The 22,219-nt window shown below is 38.6% G+C and overlaps 2 protein-coding genes across 8 annotated transcripts in view; one reads left to right on the top strand and one right to left on the bottom strand.

Annotated features, from left to right (window-relative positions):
- The first annotated feature begins 4,196 nt into the window (after positions 1 to 4,196).
- c4h19orf44 (chromosome 4 C19orf44 homolog) lies at positions 4,197 to 10,739 on the top strand. Of its 2 annotated transcripts, XM_026304577.1 has the most exons (10): positions 4,197 to 4,845; positions 5,000 to 5,149; positions 5,300 to 5,406; positions 5,532 to 6,048; positions 6,803 to 7,160; positions 7,645 to 7,721; positions 8,225 to 8,714; positions 8,871 to 8,960; positions 9,564 to 9,730; positions 10,006 to 10,739. In XM_026304577.1, exons 1-10 carry the CDS (start codon positions 4,741 to 4,743, stop codon positions 10,060 to 10,062), a joined length of 2,118 nt encoding a protein of 705 aa, XP_026160362.1. In that variant the 5' UTR covers positions 4,197 to 4,740; the 3' UTR covers positions 10,063 to 10,739. The 2 variants fall into 2 exon arrangements, with proteins under 2 accessions (XP_026160362.1, XP_026160361.1); XM_026304576.1 differs by having other exon boundaries at positions 9,564 to 10,739.
- Positions 10,740 to 11,343: 604 nt separating this feature from the next.
- akr1a1b (aldo-keto reductase family 1, member A1b (aldehyde reductase)) overlaps positions 11,344 to 22,219 on the bottom strand; it is a 13,090-nt gene continuing 2,214 nt past the window's right edge. For all 6 annotated transcript variants that reach the window (XM_026305278.1, XM_026305279.1, XM_026305276.1 and 3 more), the window contains exons 2-9: positions 21,930 to 22,025; positions 14,899 to 15,018; positions 14,660 to 14,811; positions 14,136 to 14,331; positions 13,814 to 14,013; positions 12,201 to 12,273; positions 12,002 to 12,088; positions 11,344 to 11,641 (exon numbers count right to left, since the gene is read on the bottom strand). In XM_026305278.1, the coding sequence (XP_026161063.1) occupies positions 11,564 to 11,641; positions 12,002 to 12,088; positions 12,201 to 12,273; positions 13,814 to 14,013; positions 14,136 to 14,331; positions 14,660 to 14,811; positions 14,899 to 15,018; positions 21,930 to 22,010 (987 nt within the window). In that variant the 5' untranslated portion in view covers positions 22,011 to 22,025 and the 3' untranslated portion in view covers positions 11,344 to 11,563. The remainder of the gene's footprint in view (positions 11,642 to 12,001; positions 12,089 to 12,200; positions 12,274 to 13,813; positions 14,014 to 14,135; positions 14,332 to 14,659; positions 14,812 to 14,898; positions 15,019 to 21,929; positions 22,026 to 22,219) is intronic.

Raw genomic sequence — 22,219 nt, 5'->3', positions numbered from 1 at the left:
GGAGAAACCTACGCAAGCATGGGGGAGAACATGCAAGCTCCCCCAACTGTTTGGAACACTGCATTATTTACAATTATTTTGTGCTTTGTTAAGTGTGAAAGCTGTGCAAGGAACACAAGCTAGATGTAGCTGAGATGTCACTCTGATGTTCACGCCTTCGAGCAGCTTATGTTTTGATTTGATGTGATTTGCAATTGTGAATTCTCATATTGTGCCATGACTGCTCATCACATTTTGGAGAATATTCATGTAATGTGATTCTTTATCAAAGCTTATTTAAGACTTAAGACTGGTTTAATATCAGTGTATTTGTAATATGAAATCTGGCAGCTAAAGTGCCTCTTAATCATATCTGTGCATTTTCCAAAGTTATGAAAGCCAAGACTACATGTGTTTGTGCGCTGTCTTTCTTTGATGCTGATCTGTCTTGAATCTGGACCAGTGTTTTTAAATTAAAATTTTCTCAGACCTTACTTAATGTATTTTTTATGAGTAGCACCAGAGCTGCAGTTGAGCCTGCTCAGATGATTTAAGCCACCATGGATCTATTCCCTGGCTGTCACAACACTGATGTCATATCACTTCCTGCTCACTTGATGCAAGTGCGACACAGTGAAGAATATCTTTATGCAAATAATACCTGTACTCTGCCACATTACATGGACTTTCTGTATTTTGGTACACATCCCCACATTTTACAAACACATTTCACATTATAGGATATAGGTGAGGAAAAATAGATGATGATTTATTTTTATTGTTTGTGGTGGTGTGCAGTGTATAGACTGATGATGTTTATGGTGGATATTTAGATCTCTGAAGGAAACAGCAGGCAATAACACAATTGTTAAGGCATCTGCAGTTTGTTGGAAAGAATGAAAAACTGTATATGTGGAGACTGAATAAGTAGCTTTGAGAATTTTATTTCTAATCTGAGAAATGTACTAAAGCACTGTAAAACAATTACAAATGAAAATCTGAAGTTTCAAATAATATTCTATTACAAAAGCAAACATATTCCCAGTTCAGAATGGCTTGTCAGAATAGACAGACAGGCTTTTGTTCTCTTTATTCAAATTGCAATTCAAACAATTTAGGTCAAACAGAAACTGTTTCCTCTTTCCTGGGTCAGTGAATTCACTTCCGGTTGCGTGTTCACCGTGTTGTGCTGTGTTTCTGTACAACTCATCTCCAGATTAGGTCTGGTCTAACACAGCTAAAACTAACTAGATTCTCTGTACAACTTCACTCCTAAATTGTTACATACTCCTGTTTTTAAAAAAATCAAGCTAAATTTATTAATTGATCAGTTAATTAAATAGAAAATTAACTTATAACAGACTAATAACTGGTTAGTCATCCATTAAACAAAAAATGCCAAAAAACAAAACAAAACACTGGTACAAGCTTTTGTAATCTACATGTTTGGGTTTCTGAGTGTCAGACAATAAAACAGTTTGAATTTGTTTACTTGTGCTTCAGGAATAATGATGATTTTTTTTATACACAAAACAGTTTTTCATGAAAATAACTATCAAAAGTGCTGGTAATTAAAATAACTGTTGGTTGCAGCCTTATCTTTCAGCAATCATTTTCTTCCCTGAGATTTTAACAGGGATTGGCATCCTTATTGTTGCATTACTTCCATCTTCTGCCTGCAGTCCACATCAACCCACGCATTAGTTGTTATGTGCCTAATCAGTCCTATAGCCCTCAAATTGTCAAACAAAATCCTTCTCCTTCTCCCCCATTTCCATCCATCCTTTCTCTATAGTCCAATTCCCAGCTGATTTTGGGTGAAAGGTGGGGTACAATCTTGACAGATCACCATTGTATCACAGGGCTGAGAACAGAAACAGACAAATACTCACTCACACTCATACCTATGGGTAATTTAGAGAAAACCCACACAGACATGGGGAGAACATGCAAACTCCAAACAGAAAGGCCCGAAGTTTGAATGGGATTCAAACCCTGAACTTTCTTGCTGTTGGGGGAAAACTGCTAACCACCATACCACCATCTTGCCCTACCCTTACAGTGTAATCAGTTCTAGCCTTTCCTCTGCATAGTTCCTGTGTGATATGATAACGTGCAGTGTCAATTTTGCTTCCTGCTCCTGCTTCTAATCCTGGTTGTCCTCACCTTATTCTGTATCATCTTTTGCTTCTGAACTTTTCTGACAATCACAAACTTTCCCTGTCTTGCCCTGGTATAACATTGTGTGCTGGTATCCATATGAAAGTGATTACTTTCCCTTTACTGACTTCTGTTGAAATTAATTTCAGAACTTCATATAGTGGAGCTTGGTGATTTTTACTATTACACAGCTGCATAGTCTCATATGCAGGCTGAATCACTGTATATAAGAATATTCTGCACTCCATTTCCTCCAGCCCAATTTTGAGCTATCAGTATCACACAGAACTCCACAGAATACATTTCTGCAATCATACTATCTTGCTCAAGCTTTTATGAATTTTAATAGCTTACATGCAGAAGAAACCATACAGATGTGAACTAAACACAATAACACAATACACAAGCTTAAGATAAACTAAACTAAAAAAGATGTTCTAGTCTTAAATTCAGATTCAGACCACAAGGCTACAAGAAAACCTGCCATACTTTATATTGCACTTTAGTGGTATACATTTCTAAAGGATTCGTCATTAATCAAATTATGTAGCCTCATGTGATATAGCATAAACCTGGAGCCTTTGGGGCCCCTGAGGTCTGGTTGAGTTCTATTCCAAAATTTTCTTAAGAAATATTGTGTCTAGGCACAAACACAGAGCACTTACGCTCACTTTGTGAACAACCTGGCTATGCAGGATGGACATTAGATGCTTCTGTCTGTTAGACACCAGTGTCTCACAGTGGAAGACAATAAAAAACAGAAAGAAAAACATGGAGTGTCTAGACCTGAAGAATAAGATAAAGCTACAAGAATAGTTCTCTCAGCAGGAAATTAGTTTATTCTATTTTTATTCATCTACAGAGTCATCATCTGCTATTAAACTGTTTTGAAATCCACACAATTATTACCAAAGGATTACCTGAAAAATGTTCACTCCAACATACACTCTCAAATCCATTTTATACCACTTTAAAATAATTGCAGTAGAATTAGATGATTGTGGTGTCGCATTCAAGTTCTTTTTTTTTTACCCTGAGGTATAATTTGATGTGAACTATGCAGGACATAGTAGACAAAGGTTTAATATAACAAACATATAAACCCTTGTCAGTCACTGCTTTCAGAGTGATCTCAGTATCAAAATGTGACCAGCAGTGAGACAGAGAAACAGATAATACAATATTCAAATATCCTAACCTCTCAAGATGAGGAATTCATGGTTTCCAGATTGATAAATTTAGGAAAAAGAAGGGCGAAGGTGGATGATGCACCCATCCGCCAAAGTGGCAAGATGATGATCTCCCGTAATTATTACAGGGACATCAAGATACCATCCAGTTAGTCACCACGCAAAATGCAATTTGAGCAAAATGTTTCTCTACTCTCTGAGCAGCAAATGCCAATTCCTTGCTGAGGTCTAGGGTGACCCAAGCCAGGAATTAACCATGATGAGACCAGGACTGATGAAAGGGGAGTTCAAGAGGATTTTTATGTCATTTCAGCCATATGCAGAGTACAGTATACAGTGAAATGAAACAACATTCCACCAGAACCCCAGGTGCTACAATATGAGGCAGCACAAGATTACTACTGTACAAAACTAGTACTGTACAAAAGAAACAAGACTACACTATACATAAAGTGCCAGAGTGCAGCAAAGTGAAAACAGCAGGACATTCAGGATGGCAGTAAACATTAGATAACATTCAGTAACATCAGACAGTGCACATTGGACAGTAAGAAACAAAACACGAGTAACGCTGACCAGAGCACAATGCCCTGTAAAGGGCAGTACAACAAATGAAGAGCATATTAGAGAGGTCCATGCAATGTTCAAAGTGACAGTGTGCAATGTAACATTGAATATAACTGAAGTGTGCAAAGATGCAATGTTGGATGTGTGTGTATGTGTATGTCTTATTGCTTGTGGGGAAAAGCTATTCCACAGCCTGAATGTCCGGGTGAGTGAGAGCCAGATAAGAGTGTTGTGGTGGTAGTGTCGTCCATTGAACGGTTGGGACGATACGCGAACTGCAGATCTTTGATGTGCCTCATGACCAGCCTTTTGAAGACTTCATCACGGTTGAACTGGGACTAGTCACATTGTTGCTTTGACTAGTCACAATGTAATTTTTTGATATCTGAAATGCAATTACGGATATTCAAGTGAAATATGTTAAAATGGCACAGAACGTGTGCAAACAGCCACTATACACGATGGCCAATTGAGGCGCTGGGAGAAACTGACTTGATACAAAGAAGAAGAAGTAGTAGAAGAAGAAGCTCTTCCATGGATACGAGGGACGCTAGAGTGGTCGCTAACTAAACAGTAGACAACAACGCGATACGTGTTAAAACTGGGTGAACCGCTTGATGTTAAACTGCTAAACTAATCAATGACGCACTTTTCGTCCAGGTATGCAGCTAGCTAACATGGCATGCTAACACTACCGTCCAAAACTCAATTCAAAAGGCGGGACGGCATATTGCAGTTTACTAACGCTGCACTCAGTTAGCTTGATACAGTAAACATGCAGCTTCCTATATCGAGTGGATAAAGTGTCAGCGAAGCAGCGAAAGGGAAGAGCTGTAGGTTTAAGATGTGGAAACGAGGCGGGCAGAGTGCTGCTCTGGACCGAGCTCTGGAGCTGTTGTCCGCGAAGAAGAAGAATTCAAACGAACATGGGTCTGCGACCAAAACACAGGTACACGCCGGGAGTTTAGTGTGTCCACAATTGTAAATGAGTTCAGAACCTAGGTTAACATAATTATTTGTTTTCTGTCACTGGCAAGTAAAGCAAGTCCAAGTCCCGGGATTCTTTAAAACCACAAAGTTGTCCATTCTCCACTTCTCCGTAGGGTGCTGTGGTTGGCTCTGTTCGCCCAAATACCCAAACTCTGTTCTCAGATGTGAGTGACGTGTCTTCAGTAAGTTTAGCTCCTGAGCATGGAGCTGACTTCATGGGCTCTGCCTCTTCAGGACGGAACAAGGACGTAGATTCAAACAAAGTGAATAACTTCATTGATGTGGAACTGTTCAGAATACACATGCAACAGAGCTTTATAAATGATGATAGTGAGATGTTCGTAAGAGTAATTTGACATCAATCTTCCACTTTTTGTGATGCAGTCTGAGTGCTACTTGTTTTCTTCTGCCAGGAATACAGGCCTCAGAGCTCTCTGGGAGGAGGACGGAGCAGGTTCTTGAAGAAGGCCCCACCACCTGCAACAAACAGTGGCCAAATACAGCAGATGCCTGAACCAAGGTACAGATTCAGTTAGACAATGCTTGATGCATCAGTGATGAGTACAGGGTGAATATATTTTCAGTTCAAATGTAACTGAACTTGTTTTTTTGTCTTCATTCGTCCTGTTCATCCCTTCTGGTCAGATATGTGTCTTCTTCCCAGCATGGCTCCCAGACTGCTGCTTTGCGTAAACTGGCTGAAATTGAAAGCCGCATTCGCAACCGCAAACAGCAGCAGGAACGGGCAAGACAGGGGCCAAAACCTGCTCATAATCTGACCTCAGATTTGGGAATCTCACCATCACCAGAAGCAGTTTCCCAGGCACTGAAAACCTCTGCACCAGTCTCAGCACAGCTCAGCAATGACCAGAGCGTGAAGGGGAAACGTTTCCTCAAGACTAAGGCAAATGTAGTTTCTGACAGTGTCGGTGCTGCTGGCTCAGTGAAAAACCCAGATGCTGGTGTCATGTCCTGGTCCAGAGCTGCCAGTGCTGCAGTGCCTTTGGTAGGATTGGAGACCAGGTCAGTGAGAGCAGTGAGTGGTGTGAGTCTGGAAAGTGATGAAGAGGACATGAGGAAACTGCTTGGAGATTCGTTTGATTCAACAGATAACAGCTTGTTAAGACCAGAGAAAATCTCATCAAAGAAACAGTCGGACAAGGTACCATTTAACTTTAACCTCTTTTATTTACACGCATGTGAAGTAGTTACTACATCTCAGTAAGGCATTGTATACTGGACACAGGTCAGATTTAAATTCTTACAAATGTCACTATCCTTTACAAGGCTGTCATAATTTATATTTGACATGACTTCCAAATAGAACAGTACACACAGATTCTTGCATGAAGAGAAGTGTGATAAACTATGGAGTCAGAAGCAATGTACCAGTTCCTGACTACAGTACTTAGTTTCATAATACTGTGTACTGAACTTTACGGTTTCTTCTGACACTAGCTTTTAAACAAAGTTTCAGAATGTACATTGATGCAATTTTTAGATTACATTACATTAGATAACACTTTGATCCTCTGGCAAGGGAATTCAGGTGTTATCACAATGAGCAAAAAATTGCATAAAAATAGTAAAATAGAGCATACAAAAAAAACCCAAAACAAACCCAAATAATAATAATATTAATACATATGAGCATAGAAGGTAGTATTCCTGGTGAAATCTCTGGTGCTTTATCAATGCTGCTATTTTGTCTGTTTGATTAGGGAGAGCTCTACATTCTTCATTATGACAAATAGGCGAAACCATTAATAATGGTCTTAGTTTTTTCACAAACTACATAGTGCAATCATCTGCTTTAATGATTTGATGATATGAAAAACTGGTAATGTCTGCAGTTTTATGATTTACAGCCACTGTTTTGCCTGTTCAAAGCAACACTCTACTTTCCTCCCTTACAGATGTTTAGGAAACACAGTGAGAAAGTCTGTTCCACACCTCCTCCAGTTGCTCTTCATCCCCCATCCTCCTCCAACACAGCTCCCCCTCGCTCGCCCACCTCTCCTTCTCGCCGCAGTTCTCCTTTTCGATTCACTGGCCAGGCTCAGGCCCAGTTCAGCCCCTCCGTGCTGTCTCCGTCCCCCTCTAACAGCTGTGCATCTCATTTGCCTCGGAACTCCCCTCACAGAGCAGGCAGTCCGTGGCATTCTCTGTCCCCTGTGTCAAGCCTCAGTGAAGTGGTGTCTCTGGAGGAGCTCTTCCCTGTGGGGTCTGATTCTGGAGATCTCCACAGTGAGATGAGTTTAGTTTCATCTGAAGGTGAGATGGAAAGAAGATACTGTTGTAGTAACTAAGAGCAAGACTCAGTAGGATGTAAAATCTGTGTACTCCAAATCTGTCTGTGTTTTCCTATTTAATGATTCATTGACATCAAAATGCACAGCATGTTTATCATATTTACAAAGGAGGTTTCATGGTGCTTTTAATCATCAGTCACATTTTATTCTTCACTAGTCAACTTATACATCCTAGATGGACAACAAATTACATATTTTCTCTCTCTACAGAGTTAGAATTAATAGAGAATGGGATAACCAAAAATAAAGTTACTTTGCAGGGCATCATCATATGGGCACTATTTTTATGCTTGTGAAAATGTATTTACTGATAGAGTAGCCTAAAATAACATTCAATTTCAAATTTTTGGCCTACTAGGTGCTTTTAGTGTGTCTTGGATCCCTAATGAATGACTGTGTGGATTTACACTTTTATAAAATTCAGCTATGATCCTATATTATTGCAGACTTTAAGGCAAATGTGATGACATTAGACGACCTTGTGCCTGCTGCCATAGGATTTACAGAGGAAACACCAGGAAAGGTGGGTAATGACAAATGACAATAAATCGCAGTTAGTTATGTATGTGATGTACAGTGTTATTTGGATGTGTGCTATCATGAAATGATTTATTGCATTAAAGCTAATATGAAAGTTTTGTTTTATGTTTTTATATCATTTTGGCCATCAATTCTATTTAACACTAAGCAGTCTGACAACTTGACAGGTTTTAAGCAAAACTCCAGTTTATCCAGATTAGTTTAAAGCTGCACTAATCAATACTCATTAGTTGATTTACATATAATGTTATCTGTGCTACAGATATTTACTGTATCTGGACTCTATTGTTTTCAGCATCAGACAGCTGTTTTTATCTAAGAAGCTCTGATAATTCTATTGCTTGCTGCCTGCCCCACATCCAGCAGCAGAAACAGTAAAGAGCCAAATATATCCTTAATTATAGTAATTTGGAGCTCTTTCCCTTTTTAATTGCGAATCTCTTGGAGGCACTGAAGCTTTTGCTTACTTTATTCCTACTTAAACAGAGACAAGGCAAACACAGCACCCCTGTTCCTGGATCACCAAACAGACATCAGAATCCACCAGGGTCAAAGGAAGAGAGGAAGGAAGAGGAACAGCAGCAGGTGGAGGAGGATGTGCTGGACTACCAAAGTGACTTTGAGAGTGAGAGCAGGACAGAGCAAAATTACAGTGCCAGTCAGGTTTCAGAGCACTTGCAAGGAGATGAAGAGGAGGTGGCATCAGAGGTCAGAGGGGAGGCTTTGGATTCTCATGGGAGGACAGATGATGATTACTCAAGCACTTTCTCAGACACGAGTTACTCTGGCACGCTGCAAACCTCTAATAACAGTCTAAGATCAGAGCCACTCAGCAGAAGCAGGGGCTCCAGATCCTCAGTATCACATGGAAACCAGACTTCATCTCACTCGAGGAGGCGTGCTTCTGTCAGAAAGGTTTTAAAAGAGGCAGCAGTACAGACACAGCCTGATACCATGACCTCCACATGGTACACTGGTTAGTCTGCCATACCATAAGTTTTTCAAAGTTAATCGTTTGACAGTGGCCTGTTGATGGTAAAATAATCATACACAAGAAATATGACTTCGGACATATAACAAAATATAAAATAGCTGTTTCTGTTTCTGCCCTTTTGACTCTCCCTCTCTGTAGGTATGGCTACCTCTGGCCCTGTGCTGGGTATGACATTCATGAATCCAACCCCAGTGGCTGTTCATACTCTCAGTGCAGAAAGAGTGGAAGGTTAGACCCAATTAAACAGAGCAATATTTCACATAAATTCACCTTGAAATCCAGAAGCACTCATAGAGAGGCCATCTCCATCAAGATGGCCCTTTTAATTTATTACTTTGGGAATGTAAAAAGAAGGTAACCATGCATTTCTGGGAAATCCTTTGCAGGAATATTAGGGTTTGCAGTATTTTATAAACTGTAGAAAATGTTTTGCTGTATGTTGTGTGGAATGAACAGAAGGAAGTAAAAACTTGCAATTCCAAAAGCTTTCATTAACATGAAAAGGTTAGATACTGTGTGTTACAGACCTTGGATACACTTTGGAAACAGAAGCACTCACTTGATATAGGATGCTGTGGGTTGAAAATGTTACTAACTTTATGTATGTCTTTATGCTACAGTAAATATAGTTAAGAGGAGATAGCTTCGCTCTGAAAGCTTTTGTGAGTTAGTAAATTATTTGCTTTTCATTTCACACTAGTGGTAGTCTCTTGCAAGTAAATCTGCATGTATTTACAGTAAACCTAGCAAATGTACTTTGTGCTTTGGACTGCTAAAGCATTGGTACTGATGATTCTGTTTTTATGTCTGTGTTTCACATATGTCCATCAGCTCTTAGCACCTACAACCCAGCTGTGTTTGTACTCAATGAAATGCTGAAACAGCAGCTCGCCATGACAAGGCAGTTCATCGAACGGAGCCGCTATCGTCACTCCAGCCTGGTGCAGAGTCTTGAACCACCAAACTACAGATACACCACGCTGCAGGACACCAAGGAGGTAAAGCATGCTACTTACACATACAATGACATTCTATATGATGTGGCATTTGATTCACAACTTCACAACTTACACCCACAGTGATCTAGGTGGTCTGTCATGTAGCATAGTGGAAAATGAGTCAGTGTCTTGTAAAATAAAAAAAATTAAAAATTAATTTACATTTTTACTAGGTTCAATTCCCAAACTAGATTAAAATGATTACAGTTTGGCTCTGAAACCTTTGGATAATGCACACAGATACGTTTATCTACATTTATTCCTTCTATCCACAGTGCATCCGTAAGCATAGACCTTCAAAGCTGACAATGGAGAAGGTTTTGCAGATGTGATGCTACCACTGTATGTGACAGCTGTGATGCAGTGCAATGGATCACTGAACTCCTTTTGTGCAGAACAAGAGACTTTGGCCATTTCTTCTTATTAAAATACATTTTATGCATACCTTAATGTACTTTTCTGCTATAGGTAGAATTGTATTTGTTGTTAATCAGTCATGGGAATTACCTTGAGGATCTGAATTCTCTTTACTTTTATGTGCAATTCAAGGTCATACGTCTTTACAGTCTGAAAATATTCTTGTACATTTAGTTTTAAATTGGCATCAGCTTTAAATCACGTGCTGTTAAATGTGTGAATAAATTTCATGTTTTGGATGGATTTGTTATTACACTTGATCGACTATGCTATAAACAATTCAATATCTTGTATTTTGAAAATTTTATGGTTTAAGGCTCTAGAAAATATCTAGGATTGAGGAACAGAATAGCTAAAATAATTTTTTTATTTCATTTAGTAATTTTGATTGCTTGAGGCCATGCAACTGCTCTAAATCTTTAAAACAAACTCCATCTGCATTATAATAGTGTTTTCAACTCCACGTTGTGCACACAGTGCATTCAGAAAGTATTCACCAGTCCATCTATGGTAAATTAAATTAAAATTAATTAAAACTTATTGGACATGCTTTGGAAAGGCACACACCTCTCCATAGGCCTCACAGTTGGCAATGCATGTCAGAGCAAAACCCAAGCCATGAGGTCAAAGGAACAGGCTGCAGCGCTCAGAGACAGGATTGTTTATAGGCACAGAGCTGCAGACAGCTATAAAAAAAAGGGGGGGATCACAGGGTTGAGGGAAAGCTGAAAGGAACAAAATATCCTCAATGAAAACCTGCTCCCCAAAGCTCAGGACCTCAGACTGAGCCGAAGGTTCACCTTCTAACATGACCCTAAGCACCTAAGCATACAGTTAAGACAACACAGGTGTGGCTTAGGGACAACCCTGTGAATGTCCTAGAGTGCCGCAGTCAGAGCCCTGACTTGAACCCTGTTGAACATCTCTGAAGAGACCTGAAAATGGCTGTCCACTGACAGTCCCCATCCAACCTGACTGAGCTTGAGAGGATTTGCAAAGAAGAATGGCAGAAAATCCCCCAATTCAGGTGTGTAAAGCTATAATTGCTGCCAAAAGTACTTCAATTAAGTATCAGCCTTCAACAATTGTAGTATCATTACAAAATTGAAAAAGTGGAGAGGGGCTGAATACTTACTGACTGCACTGTATATTTTTCATCAGACATTCACAAATAATCAACTGGTTAATGATACTTGTAAGTGAAGTAACAAACTGTTTATTTAAAAAATAACATACAGTATGTATGTGGTCATACCAGTTTTTTTTTTCAATAACTTGACATGTTCACATGGAACAAACTGCAGGATTTTACATAATCTAAGGACAATTGCAAATAGCAGGATCCAGGAACATTGATAAATGTTGAGGGAAGGTGATGTGGTGGCATGGGATGGCTGAAGGCACAAATTCAGGTTGTTAATTTGACTCCTCGTAGGGGTCGTTGAATGGGTAGTAAGGATGTCCTGCATCTCTGGGAACATGCTTTCCATCCACCTGCAACATCCAAACCAAAAAGAATGCATTTCCCTCTGTTCTTCATTAATATAATTATGCTCCTGTATCAAACCTGTACTTTTTTTAAGCAAGTCTACTATATCTTCTATTAGACTATTTGTTAAAACCTTTGCTAATCAACAAATTGCTGATAAAATACTATTTGTACCAATATCCCTTAAATTGAAAATTCTACCTATTCCTAGGATTTTGAAGAAGCTTCAGACAGACAATATAGGTAATTTTGCAATACAACCTCTATACCATCAAAATCACACTTGATGGGCAGTGGCACGTTATCTTTGATTATCACTATCAATAACCATGAGACACACAGTATAGTATATAAAGCCTACTTACTTCAATCATTGGCACAATGTAGCGCCACCCTTTGTTCAAGGCTGTAATACTTCTCATTTCCTCTGCTTCAAGGGTGAAGTCAAACACCTGACAACACAGAATAGCAACATATTCTGAATGTAGAATCTCATTAATGGAATTACCTTAAAAAGCCTAATTATTTGGAAATGAACAGCTGTGACTAAAGATGTCACTGCACCTGAATGTTCTCTTTGATACGTGACTGTGTCACACTCTTGGGGATTGTTACCACTCCTCGCTGTGTCTGCCACCTGCAAATGTAACAAAACTTTACATTTAACAAAACACTTTTTGTATATAACAGAAAGTTTTAGAAATCTGGCAACATACCAGTGTATCCACTATATGATACATTTTATATAATTATACATTTTGTAAACAAAACCATTTGTAAAAATATAAATCAATCTTTGTTATTCCTCAAAAAAAAAAAAAGATAACAAAACCTACCCAGATCAATAATATTGGAATGCCACAAAGCTGATAAAAGATATTAATGAATTATCACCCAGCCCTGCCATAATTTAGTAGCTCTTCCTTTGAGGGTATAAGCATGCACTGTTACTGTGATAAAGTCACAGCTGTTTTTAGAGTTCATTGTGCCAAGAGACTATTTTTTGAGGCTGATATTAATCTTTGAGTACTATAACAATAAATATGTTTTTCAAACCATAAACAGCAATTTTGATATGGATCTTCCAGATCTTTTTTTTTTTTACTCTTTTCATTGTGACAAAGAATTAACATTATAATGAATCTGAGACATTTTGCAGTTAAACGTCAACCTGCCATCGCCCTCTGGTGGACAAACTTTGTAATGAGATATATCTTAATGACACCTACAGTATTTGTGTGTATACATATCAAGCTGAAATGGCCTTCAGTAAAAAAAGAAAGTGTCATCAATTAAACATCTTGTGTCCTTTTTTAGTTTCAATGGAATGTGTCCTCAGAACTTTTAACATGTTAAATGGACATAAATGTATGCCCTTCTGATGTATTTAGGAAATAGCTTGTGATGCATGTTGTGCTCCAAATGTGAAGAACTGTAACAGTGAGACTAAAGAGAAACCAACTGGCTTTTCTTTGTATTCGGGACATAAAGTCTCCAACTTGTTCAGCTTCATACTGTCAGAGGCTAACGTTTGGAGACACGCCACACTGTTTTGATATGCCAATATTAGTATTGTACATACTGCACACTGTAAATTGTTTTTTTAATCCACATTGCAAATCTGTTATTTTATTTTTTATCTTATCTTATTATTTATTTGCAAAGTTATAATTGCACTTGCAAATTCATTGTTTATTTTATCTTATATATTTGGCACATTTGTTATTTTTTCTTTCTTTTGCTTATTCTTGTGCTCTTATTTCTTTATGTGTACGTTAACTGAGGTCACAGGCAGTTGTGCAAGCATTTCACTGCATATCATACTGTGTATAACTGTGTATGTGACAAAAAAAAAATTGAATTTGATTGGTGAAGCTGAAGGCAAGATTATGCATCATCTTTTCTTGTCTTTGTTTTGGTGACATCTGCTTTACTTGGTAGTATTTTCACAAACTTCTCCATGCTAGCTGTGTACTATCAGACATTATTTATATTTACTCATCACTGTGACTCCCTTTGTAATTAAAGGAGTAGGTCCCCCTAGTTTGGGAACCATGATTTAAGACTTGTGTAAGATCTTAAATTTTAAAATCTCTGTAAAGAGGTCAAATGTAACCTGTGAGAAAAAATCTGGCTATAATGTAAAACCTTTGCAGATAACTGAACAGTTAAATTACCTCAAGATTATCTGAGCAGGGGACTTTTTATATTTCTCTGCAAGGGACGCGATCACAGGCTCCTGAAGCAGGACAGGCTCATCTGGACGTTTCCAGGTCCGGTCAGGAGAGCCCAGAGGACTGTAAGACGTCATCACCAGGCCCCGGTCCCGACAGTGGGCCAGCAGTTCTACTTGTGCCAGGTATGGATGGCTCTCTACCTGTCCAAACAAAACACAGTGTACCAGTGTGACTCTTATGCAACATTTTAGAGATTTCTTCTTGCATAATGTGTTTGGTGCTCTCGAAAAACAAACTTGTCATTGTCACAAATACCCTGTACCTGTAGCACAGTTGGTTTGATGCTGGCAATAGACAGGATATCATCAATCTGCCGACTGTTGAAGTTGGACAGGCCGATGGAGCGGACAAGGCCTTTTCCCACCAGCTTCTCCATAGCAGCCCAGGTCAGCTTGTAGTCTATGTCGTCATACAGCAGGGTGCCATCCTCTTTTCTGGGAAAGTTAACATCTCCTCGTCTAGGGGGCACATAAAGGGAGCCTTGTATAAAGGACAACCAAGGACAATCTGAAATCTCTATTTTCTTAAAGCGTGTCTCTCTTTGCAAGTTCTACTTTATAGTGAGAGAAATACAGTGTCATACATTCATTTTTATATTTACCAAGTTATTTTGAAATCCTACAGTTGCAAAATATTTATATTTTTATCCTGTATGTAAACAGTATGTTTTCTACCATGTTAATTATCTCGTTATCTTTAGAAAACAAAAAGCTATTATATTATATTTCTTTGTCCAATAACGAGTTAATTAACTCAGTATTGGACCTTGGTGGACAGTGAGCTCACTGGAAGGCGTAGGGCCAGTGGATGAGGTAGAGGTCCAGGTACTCCAGCTTCAGGTCCTTCAGGGTCTTCAAGAGGGCAGGCTCCACGTCTTCTGGGTGATGTTGGGTGTTCCAAAGTTTGGATGTGATGAATACGTCCTCTCGTCTCAGGGGCTATATATATATATATAAAAACATGTCAGATATTGTTATGGGTTATGGAACCAAAAACATTCATATAGTTTAATGAAGCTGTGTTACCTTGCCAGTTCCAAATGTCTCTTCTAGAGCTTCTCCAATCTCAGCCTCATTGCCATAGATGGCTGCGCAGTCAATATGGCGATATCCAGTCTCCAGTGCCCACAAAACTGCTTGTTTGACCTGTGGCGGATGTAAAACCCATACTGTTCAGTGAGTACTCATTTAAGCTTTCACATTCAGTGTCTGCCCTGAAATTAAAGAGGAAACACATAAATGAACAGGTCTCTGTCAAACATATGTATTTTATGTATTTATGCAGTTCTTATTGAATCAACCCCTCCAAATTTCAGTTTTATGAGTGAAACAAGAATACATAAGAAAGGAGGAGGAGTTGCTATTTTATTTAGTGATAGCCTCAAATGCAAAAACATATATGGAAAGTTTGACTTCTTTGAATATGTTGCTCTTCATACCAAATCCTCCTGTCGAGCAATATTTGTAACTATTTATAGACCCCCAAAGTACAATGCACATTTTTTTGACGAGTTTGCTAAATTACTATCTATTGTATGCATTGATTTCGATTGTATTGTTTTAGTGGGTGACTTTAACATCCATGTTGATAATCTCAATGATGCAAGTGCAAATGAACTCTTGAACATCCTGGACAACTTTGGGCTTTCTCAGCATGTAACAGATCCAACACACATCAAGGGACACACACTGGATCTAATAATTTCTAAAGGTCTTAATATTTCTGAGGTGGAGGTGACCGATGTTGCTCTTTCTGATCATTACTGTGTTTTTTTTAAAATAACCACCCCTGCTGTTTTGCACACAGGTGAAACAGAGGTAGTCAAAAAGCGGAACATCAACGAGAAGACCTGTGCAATAATTCATTCAGGCTTTTGCACCATCACCAACCATGCCATCAGCCCCTGTTGATGATCTTGTAAGAAGTTTCAGTTCCAAAGTTATGACTGTTATTGATTCCATTGCCCCAGTTAGGACCAAGGTATTGTCAGCAAGAAAAAAGTCAAAGTCACCTTGGAGAAAAGCCACAGTGGTTAAAATTCAGAAAAGAATATGCAGACAAGCAGAACGCAGGTGGCGAAAAACCTAACTCCAGGTTCATTTCGACTTGTACAAAGAGAGTCTTCAACACTATAACCAAAAACTAAAAAATGCAAGGCAATCATTTTTCTCAGAGGTTATCAATAGAAACAGCAATAATGCCCGCGCATTGTTTTCTGTTGTAGACAGACTCACAAACCCAGCACCCTCTTTTCCTTCTGAACTACTGTCCAAAAAGTCATGCAATGATTTTGCAGCCTTTTTCACAGACAAAATATTAAAGAAAAGACAAACTATCTCTAGCTGCAGTCCTAGGAACATGACAATATCACCTGTGCCTACTTGTTCTCCAGTGAATCTAGAACATTTTGATCTCCTTGATCACAGAGCTCTGGCAGAAACGCTTCTACAATTAAAATCTACATCATGCTGCCTTGATATTTTACCAACAAATGTTTTTAAAAATGTTTTTAACAGCTTAGCTCCAGATGTATTGCAGATTGTCAATAGTTCTCTTCAGTCAGGGCAGTTTCCCCAGGCCTTAAAAACTGCTGTTATAAAACCTCTTCTTAAAAAGCCTAATCTAGATGATTCAGCAGTAACTACAGGCCAATATCAAATCTTCCATTTTTGGGAAAAATAATTGAAAAAGTAGTTTCTCAACAAATTCACAGATTTATGGTGCAAAACAATCTTTTTAAATCACTTCAGTCTGGATTTCGCGCACACCACAGCACAGAGACTGCACTTATTAAAATTTTAAATGATTTACATTTAAATAATGATGAATCCAAAACCTCTGTCTTAGTACTACTGGATCTCAGTGCTGCATTTGACACAGTTGATCATGATGTGCTGCTTCATAGACTAGAAGCGTGGGTGGGATACTACAACATTGACTACCATACCTATGCAGATGACACCCAACTTTATATATCAGTATCATCTCATGATTATAGTCCTCTAATTTCATTATGTGAGTGTATTAATCAAGTCAAAGAATGGATGCGCCAGAATTTTCTCCAGCTCAATACAGACAAGACAGAAGTGATTGTTTTTGGCCCCAAAAATGAAAGGTCAAAGGTTATTGCTCACCTTGACTCCATGTCATTGAAAGCTACAAATCAAGCCAGAAACCTTGGTGTAATCATTGACTCAGACCTGAATTTTAACAACCACATAAAATCCATCACTAAATCTTCCTATTACCACCTGAAAAACATTGCTAGAATAAAAGGTTTTCTGTCTACACAAGATGCAGAAAAACTTGTTCACGCATTTATCTTCAGTAGGTTAGATTATTGTAATGGCTTGTTCACAGGTCTTAGCAAAAAGTCAATCAGGCAGCTGCAGCTAATCCAGAATGCTGCTGCCAGAGTCCTTACAAACACCAAGAAACTGGACTATATCACACCAGTTCTCAGATCACTACACTGGCTTCCCATTAGTCAAAGGATAGATTTTAAAATCTTATTGCTAGTTTATAAAGCACTAAATGGTTGTGGACCAAAATATATCCAAGATATATTAGTTCCCTATGAGGTTTCCAGACCACTCAGGTCATCTGGGACAGGTCTATTGTGTGTTCCCAGAACCAGAACCAAACAAAGTGAAGCAGCATTTAGTCACTATGCTCCTCACTTGTGGAACAAACTTCCTGAACACCTGAGGTCTGCTCAAACTGTCAGCTCATTCAAATCAGGACTGTTGTTGTTGTTTACTGCTGCCTTCAAATAATTGTTTATCTTTGTTTTCTTAATGTGCTTTTATGTTTTATTTTAATTTACTTTACTTGATTTAAATTTATTTTATGTTAAATGTCTTTATTTTTTAATGCTCTTTTCAATGCTTTTAATGTAATTATATGCCTTGTAAAGCACTTTGAATTGCGTAGTGTATGAAAGGTGCTATACAAATAAATTTGCCTTTGCCTTTAAAGAAGCATTAAATCATTCACTAGGGGGCAGCAGAACATGTAACATGTTGCTGTCTGCAACATTAGCTAATTAACATTTATCTGCTGATCGAGGCAAATGGCCATCCAAACTGAGCCTGGTTCTTCTGGGGGTTTCTTCCATTAAAGGGAGATTTTCCTCTCCACTGTTCTCAAGTGCCTACTCATGATGGATTTGTTAGGTTTCTATGTAAAGTGTCTTGAGATGATTTTATTTTGGCACTATGCAAATAAAATTAGAGACATGTCTGTCCACCTTTCAGATGTAGATCTGACACTTTTTTTTTTTTTTTTTAAGCTCTTTTTTGATATGCACCAACTCCTGAAAAGATGTATCTGGCTCCTTAGCCGCTAAATACTCCACTTTGGTATCCAATGTATAGATGTGTTATTTGGTGGTGAGCAGATAGGGCGCAGTGGGTTTTAGAGCTGCCTGCTGCCCCATATCACATATTTCCATCTAAACAGCTAAGCTCTCACAATCGTTTATAAATATTCTGTTAGACCTACATTTTGTCATGGGTGAAAATGTTTTCTGTCCACTCATTGCTGGCAGCAGCATAGGCCAACTGTGTATTACCCTTTTCCTTGGAAGGCGCTTTGGCAACATAATGGCATTACTTCATCACTCCATAAATCAGGATATCGTATATTAATAGTTAATTTAAATGTGTGTATTTTTTACGTTTCATCTTTGATAAATCACTATTTTGTATTCTGCAGTGCAACGATGCCTCGTAAAGAGAGGAAACAAAAGCAAAAAGAAAAGATGCTGCATGAGGGAGCGGATCTCTGACCAGCTGGGTTAAAAGGAGCACCACAGATTAGAATATTGAATCGTCACCACTCACCAGAGAATTAAGGTCTATTCGACATATCCATTAATCTTTATTTTCACCAATTAATAAAAATGACATGATTGGGTGCATAAATATTAAATAATGGTGGGATTTTAATTACCTTTTTCTACAAAGTCAGATCATGTTAAATCTTATGTGACAACTTACACCAGTTGTTTTTTTTACCATTGTACAGGTAATAAACACCAGGAACTGAAAAGTAGACTATTGTGAAGTATTATTTTTAAAACACTTCTTCTCTTACAACTTTGGTGGAACTTTTGATTAGGTGGAAGAGTGATGAATTTTGGTACTGAAATTTCAATAGCAATTGCAATAGCAAATTGTTACTTGTTCCCAGGAGTGGAAAGCAGCCAAACTATGAGGCCAGTTCCATCCACAGAGAAAGTGTTGAAATTGTGGACACTTACATACTTAGAAACAGTGTTTGACTCTGAACTCAAATTTGATAAAAACACTGATGCCATCGCAAAAGAGGCCAACAGCGTATTCATCTGCTGTGAAGGTTGAATTCTTTTAATGTCTCAAATTGTATTTTCTGTACTTTTTACTGTACTTTTATTGAGTCTTTTAACCTTTTCCTTCATTTGCTGGTTTTATGGGTTGTCAAGTGAAAGACAAAAACGGTTTGAACAACATTGTAAAAACTTGTTCAAAGGTCACCGGTGTGCAGATGCCTGACCTGACCTCTCTGAGAAAAAGCAGGCAGGTGATTGAGAAGGCTCAGAGCATCATGAACCACTCTGACCACATTCTTAAACAAGAGTTCTCTTTAATGCCTAGTGGCACTATCTTGCTCCTAGAAGAGCAAACATATGGGAACTCTTTTATTCCTTCTGCCATCAGGCTTTTAAATTCTGTTAACAGCAGCTTATTGCTTACTGGTTCCATTCTTCTTTTAAGGTCTCTATTTATCCTACTTGTTATTTATTTATTCTTTGTCACTCCACTTATCCATTCGCTACGGTAACTTTTCTGCACTTTATGACTTGGATATTGGCCTATACAGACGGTGTATGCTGCTCTGCTCGATGTTATAAACCTGTTGGACTGACAATTATCTGAATTGTAGACGAGTTATCAGAATCAGAAACAGGTTTATTGCCAGATATGTGAGGGGTTCACATTATAAGGAATTTATTTTGGTGAGATGGTGCATACATAAAGCATAGACATAACAAGTAACATATATATTAAGTGTACATAAGCAGCATAGATAAAATAAAATAGAGTAAGGTGCAGTGAAATTTAAAAAAAAAAAAACAAAACTGTATGTATACTTTTCTTATTTACAAAATTAATTTAGAGAATGAGTTAACACAATATAGCTAAGTAGTGCAGTGGAATAAACAGTGCAGAAAGTCAGCAGACAGAAGGTGTGAAGGAAACAGCAAAGCCTGGGACAGAGACAGAAACTGCATTAAATGAGGGAGATACTGAGCAACAGCGAACAGAAAGTGAGCCTGGAAACAGTTATAAAGAACTGTAATCTTCAACATGCCCACATGATGACGCTGTAACAAGTGTAAAATGTGATTAGAAATTCTATGTCAAACCATGATGTCAACCGGTCTCGAACTCCCGTCTACTGCATCCCAGACAAACGCCTTACCAAATGAACTACAATAGGCGGGCGGTAAAACATGCCATTCATACCATATAAGAACAAAGCACATGCTAACTAGCAAGGACCCTAGATGCGAGGAAATGGCCTCAAAATAGGGGTTATGATGGGGTAGCAAACATGAGTGGTCAATATAGGGAGCTTCAATCAAGGATTCTAAAATAAAGTCCAAAGGCCTTGTATGTGCACTGTAAGGAAGAGAAATTGCCCTTAAAACTCTGAAGAAGGTTATCCCAGCTATTATGCTGTTCCTTGAGGAAATAACATAGCAAGATCCCTTAGACTCTTCAGCTGGTGAAACAATGATCCTTCTCAATTTTGAGTTTTTCTTGTGTCTTGCGATCACCTGTCCAGTCTTCTAGGTGACTGCAATTGCTTCTGATGCATTGCAACAGAGAGACATGGACCTAGTTTCAGCATACAAAATTATAGATTGAGTACTGCAGAAGTTGGCCCACAGCAGAACAGAGGAAGAGTTTGAAAAGATTTAACTAGACTATGGTCCAGTGGGCCTGGACCCCTCATCTGAAGTCCCAAGACAAGCTAGGAGAAGGAAAGTACCAGCAAAGTTCAAGTGTGATGCCAAATCAGCTGTTGCGGACCACGCTTCTCTGCAAGACTTACCATGCTGAGGTCTATTATGTTTTGTTGGGCACAATGACACAGGAGCTTCAGAGACGTTTTAAAAGGAGGAGAATATACCACATGTGAAATCTTGAACACCTTCTACTACCTGACAGTGCCAGAGAAATGGAAAACAACAGTTCCATCAGAGACACTCCAAGCTGTGAAGAAGCTCTGCCAGTTCTACAGTTTTGATGAAGAAGACAAATTGCTGACTGAACTGAGGGTCTTTCACACCTCATAACAATGCCTCCCTCCAGTCAGTGTGGCATCTCTGTTTTTGGTGGTAAAAGAAAACAGTGCAGATGTGGTGTTCCCAAACATTGTTGTGCTTCTGAAAACTTATGGCACACTGGAATGGTCTCTCTCAAAATTAAAGCTCATAAAAACCAAATTTTGCAGCCTTTGCAAAGAGGAAAGACTGTTGGAGCTCCTCTTGTTGGCCACCGAGAAGGATATGCCCATCAACAGAAGGGATGTCATTGACATTTTCAGGGGTATGGCCAACAGAAAGCACCTGTTCTAAGTTCTCCAACAACTGAAGGTGGGCCCTCTGTGGCATTACAGTCAATAGTTAGAGATATCATCTGATGAAGTACAATGATATAGCATGGTACTGTGTTTTTTGTAGATTCCATGTTGCATTTTGTTTGAATATGGGTTGTTATAGTTCAACAGACTGACCTGGTAATGATGTTGTTATCATACACTGTATTGCTAGGTTGCTGCATAATGTTAAGAAATATTATTCCAATGTGCTCCTTTTTAAATTTTAGTCCATGCCCCTAGAAAGCTCCTGCACTGCCCTGGACAAACACCTTAGATATCACACAGTAATTTAATTCAAAGTACTATAGAAATAGATGCAGCTTTATTGTCTGACATTACAGGGATATTTTTGCATTTGGACAAATGAGAGCAGTTAAAGACATGGGAACAAAAGCACAGTCTCTACCTTTCCTGGCTCACTCTTCCATGTTCCCAGTCCGAGGAGGGGCATCTTTCGGCCCGTGTTGAGAACTGCAAAGTCATTCATACCTTTCAGAAGCACCTTTAAAAAAAAAAAAAAAGACAAGGGCAACATGCTTCAGTCTTGACTTACTCATTTAAAACATTAAAGCATTTAAAATTTTATGTGAAGACACACCCCTTCTGATTTTTTCCCTTATTTAGACTGCAAGAGTTTTTGCCCTCATTGCTCCACAAACTGTACCAATTAAAAAATGTGGAGCCTCGATCACCTTA

Source organism: Mastacembelus armatus, chromosome 4, assembly GCF_900324485.2.
Source record: "Mastacembelus armatus chromosome 4, fMasArm1.2, whole genome shotgun sequence".
Taxonomy (NCBI): domain Eukaryota; kingdom Metazoa; phylum Chordata; class Actinopteri; order Synbranchiformes; family Mastacembelidae; genus Mastacembelus; species Mastacembelus armatus.
Note: the sequence above shows the minus strand (reverse complement) of the source record. Positions and strands in the feature narration are given on the sequence as shown.